The sequence below is a fragment of the Amphimedon queenslandica genome, unplaced genomic scaffold (assembly GCF_000090795.2).
Source record: "Amphimedon queenslandica unplaced genomic scaffold, v1.1 AMPQUscaffold_8309_Cont19746, whole genome shotgun sequence".
Lineage (NCBI taxonomy): Eukaryota > Metazoa > Porifera > Demospongiae > Haplosclerida > Niphatidae > Amphimedon > Amphimedon queenslandica.
The window spans coordinates 1-2467 of record NW_003551413.1 but is presented as its reverse complement, the minus strand read 5'-3'; the positions used below and the strand labels follow the sequence as shown (position 1 = coordinate 2467).

Sequence of the window (2467 nt, the reverse complement as noted above, 5' to 3'; positions counted from 1 at the left end):
TATTTTTTATATTCATCATGCATTTTTTTCTTTTTTTTTGTTTTACCAGGCGGAAGAGTTTGATGGCTCAATGTTTCCAGTGGTAGCTCTAAAGAGTGTCCGACTCTCTGACTTCAATGGAGTCTCACTGTCAGCTCTTGCGTCATCAACGATACTCACAAACCCTGATCTACCTGAGGCACATCAACTCAAAGGATGGTAAGAGAAGGAGGGAAGGAAGAATAAAGGATGATATAGCAATAGATTTTAAGAAGGGCATCTTACTGTGTATTACATGTATACATACATACTTTATGTCTTTTTGTATGTGCAGGTATGATCATCATGGTAAAGATCAGGATGTTACAAGTCTGTCCTCTCGTAATGCAACTGGTAGCTTTTCTGATAGTGCTTTCTTGACTTTTAGACAAGTACTAGTATAGTTTAATGCTAATATTATTTTATGTACACCTTTTCTCCTCCTTTTTCTTTTTCTCTATCTTCAGATTAAGGAGCTTAATCAGTTAGGTCAGCAGGAAAAGCCAGACTACTTTAGTTGCAAAGGAATGATTGTTTACCTTAAAAAAGAGAACTGTCTCTATACGGTACTGACTGACTAATGATATTACAAATTATACAATTCTCTGTTTATTAACTTTAGGCTTGTCCAAGTCAGGATTGCAACAAGAAAGTCAATGACGATGGAACTGGAAACTATTTCTGTGAGAAATGCGGTAAAAGCTACCCATCTTTCAAATACAGAGTGATCATGAAGGTTTGCTTGGGCACATTTACTTTTAAAACTATTTCTTTTTCTATTAGTTAAATTGTGTGGACTATTTGGATAATTGCTGGCTGGATACGTTTCACGAAGGAGGGTCGGCCATTGTGGGAATGGACGGACAGAAATTGGGAGAATTGAGAGAACAAGTAATGAGAAGAGAAAGGGAGAGAAGGAAGAGGAATAGAAATTGTTATAATCCTATTGCAAAAAATCATTTATTATTATTATTATTTTATTTTTATTAATTCATTTTTAGGATGCAGCTCAGTTTGATAACATCATGCAAGAAGCTTACTTCAAGGAATTCATTTTTAGGGTCAGGGCTAAAGTGGACACTTATAATGTAAGTATACTAGAATTTACTGAAGTATACTATATACACCCTAAACTATATGTGTACATCAAAGGTATTGTTTGTAGTATACAAAAATATACAAAGTTATACAAGAATATTTTTATGCTGCTATTTTTACTGCTTGTAGGATGAGCAGAGGTTGAGGTGTTCATGTGTGACTGTACAACCGGTCAATTATGCAACTGAAACTAAAAGATTGATTAAGATGATAAAAGAGTTGTCCGTTTGAGGAGAAGGAAGGATTGGTTCCGAGACTGTTACTTATGTTAAACTTTCATATTTAATCTCATGATTATAAGAATAAGAAAAATTAACTAAAGAGAGCGTCCAAAGCTATGTATACTCCAAGTGGTAGCAATTTTTATCAATCCCCCATGCTTGCAGCAGAAAAAAATAACGTTCAACAATGTCTTTCATTACAAAATTAGTAATAAAATAAATATTTCTTTAAATATTTTCTTCACCAATACATTAAAATCCAAATGGCTGACAGTACATTACACAATAAAAGGGAGCTACCAATCAATAATATGACATTACTAATCTTCGTTCTATAAGCATTCTCAGGCATCAGATACTCTAACAGTGCAATAAGGGTCCAATGACCATCCAAAGCATAAGCTGGTATTATATTGAGGACTGCCAGAGCTCCAGATATTGATGCTATATATATACACAGTGTATGTAATGAACCAGGGAGCCATAGAGGAATTGAAGAATGGGAAGGATGATAGTCTGATAGCATGATGCTGTGTTTGAGCTGTTCCAGACCCCCCAGGTATAATATCGGGTCCCCCAGGCTCGTGTGGCGTATTTTTATTAGGTAAGTCTGGCTCCCGATTGCCGGAGTGACGCAGAGGGAGTTTGATTGGATAGCGGAGCAGTCGTCATTGGTTACGCATGTCCCGTCCGCGACGATGCTCCTCGCTCGCAAGCAAGTAAAACGATTTTCGGGATTGACTTGATTTCTTTTACGAAACGAAAGAGAGAAGCAAAGATGGCTGTCCTTTTTGTCGAGACTACAACAATCCCTTCCTCCCTCTTCCTCCTCTTTCGTCTTGTTTAGTGGGTGGAGCTTATATTGAGACAGGAAATCCTCAGAAACGCAGTAACCTTTTTGTGAATGGCTTCCGACACCCTCCAAACAAGAACCCCAATCAGCAACATAGGATAGGGGACATGCGTTTACTTGAATCAGTGAAATACCGGGACTTAGTTTCTGCTCGAGGGCACTCCCTTTGACCACGCCTACAACAACTGCCCCGTGACCTGTAGTGTAGAATGGCATGAGAAGATACGGGAATGAATACAGGAACAGAACTGCCACTCCCACTAAAATGACATTATGC

The 2467-nt window shown here is 37.8% G+C and overlaps 2 protein-coding genes across 2 annotated transcripts; one reads left to right on the top strand and one right to left on the bottom strand.

Annotated features, from left to right (window-relative positions):
* The first annotated feature begins 33 nt into the window (after positions 1 to 33).
* Positions 34 to 1439, top strand: LOC100633363 (replication protein A 70 kDa DNA-binding subunit-like). The gene is made up of 7 exons (XM_003391555.3): positions 34 to 198; positions 314 to 410; positions 486 to 584; positions 641 to 754; positions 802 to 909; positions 1020 to 1106; positions 1246 to 1439. Exons 1-7 carry the CDS (start codon positions 71 to 73, stop codon positions 1345 to 1347), a joined length of 735 nt encoding a protein of 244 aa, XP_003391603.2. The 5' UTR covers positions 34 to 70; the 3' UTR covers positions 1348 to 1439.
* A 73-nt stretch (positions 1440 to 1512) lies between these two features.
* On the bottom strand, positions 1513 to 2461 carry LOC105315749 (membrane-bound transcription factor site-2 protease-like). The gene has a single exon (XM_011410491.2). It carries the CDS (start codon positions 2404 to 2406, stop codon positions 1579 to 1581), a length of 828 nt encoding a protein of 275 aa, XP_011408793.2. The 5' UTR covers positions 2407 to 2461; the 3' UTR covers positions 1513 to 1578.
* Between the last annotated feature and the right edge of the window lie 6 nt (positions 2462 to 2467).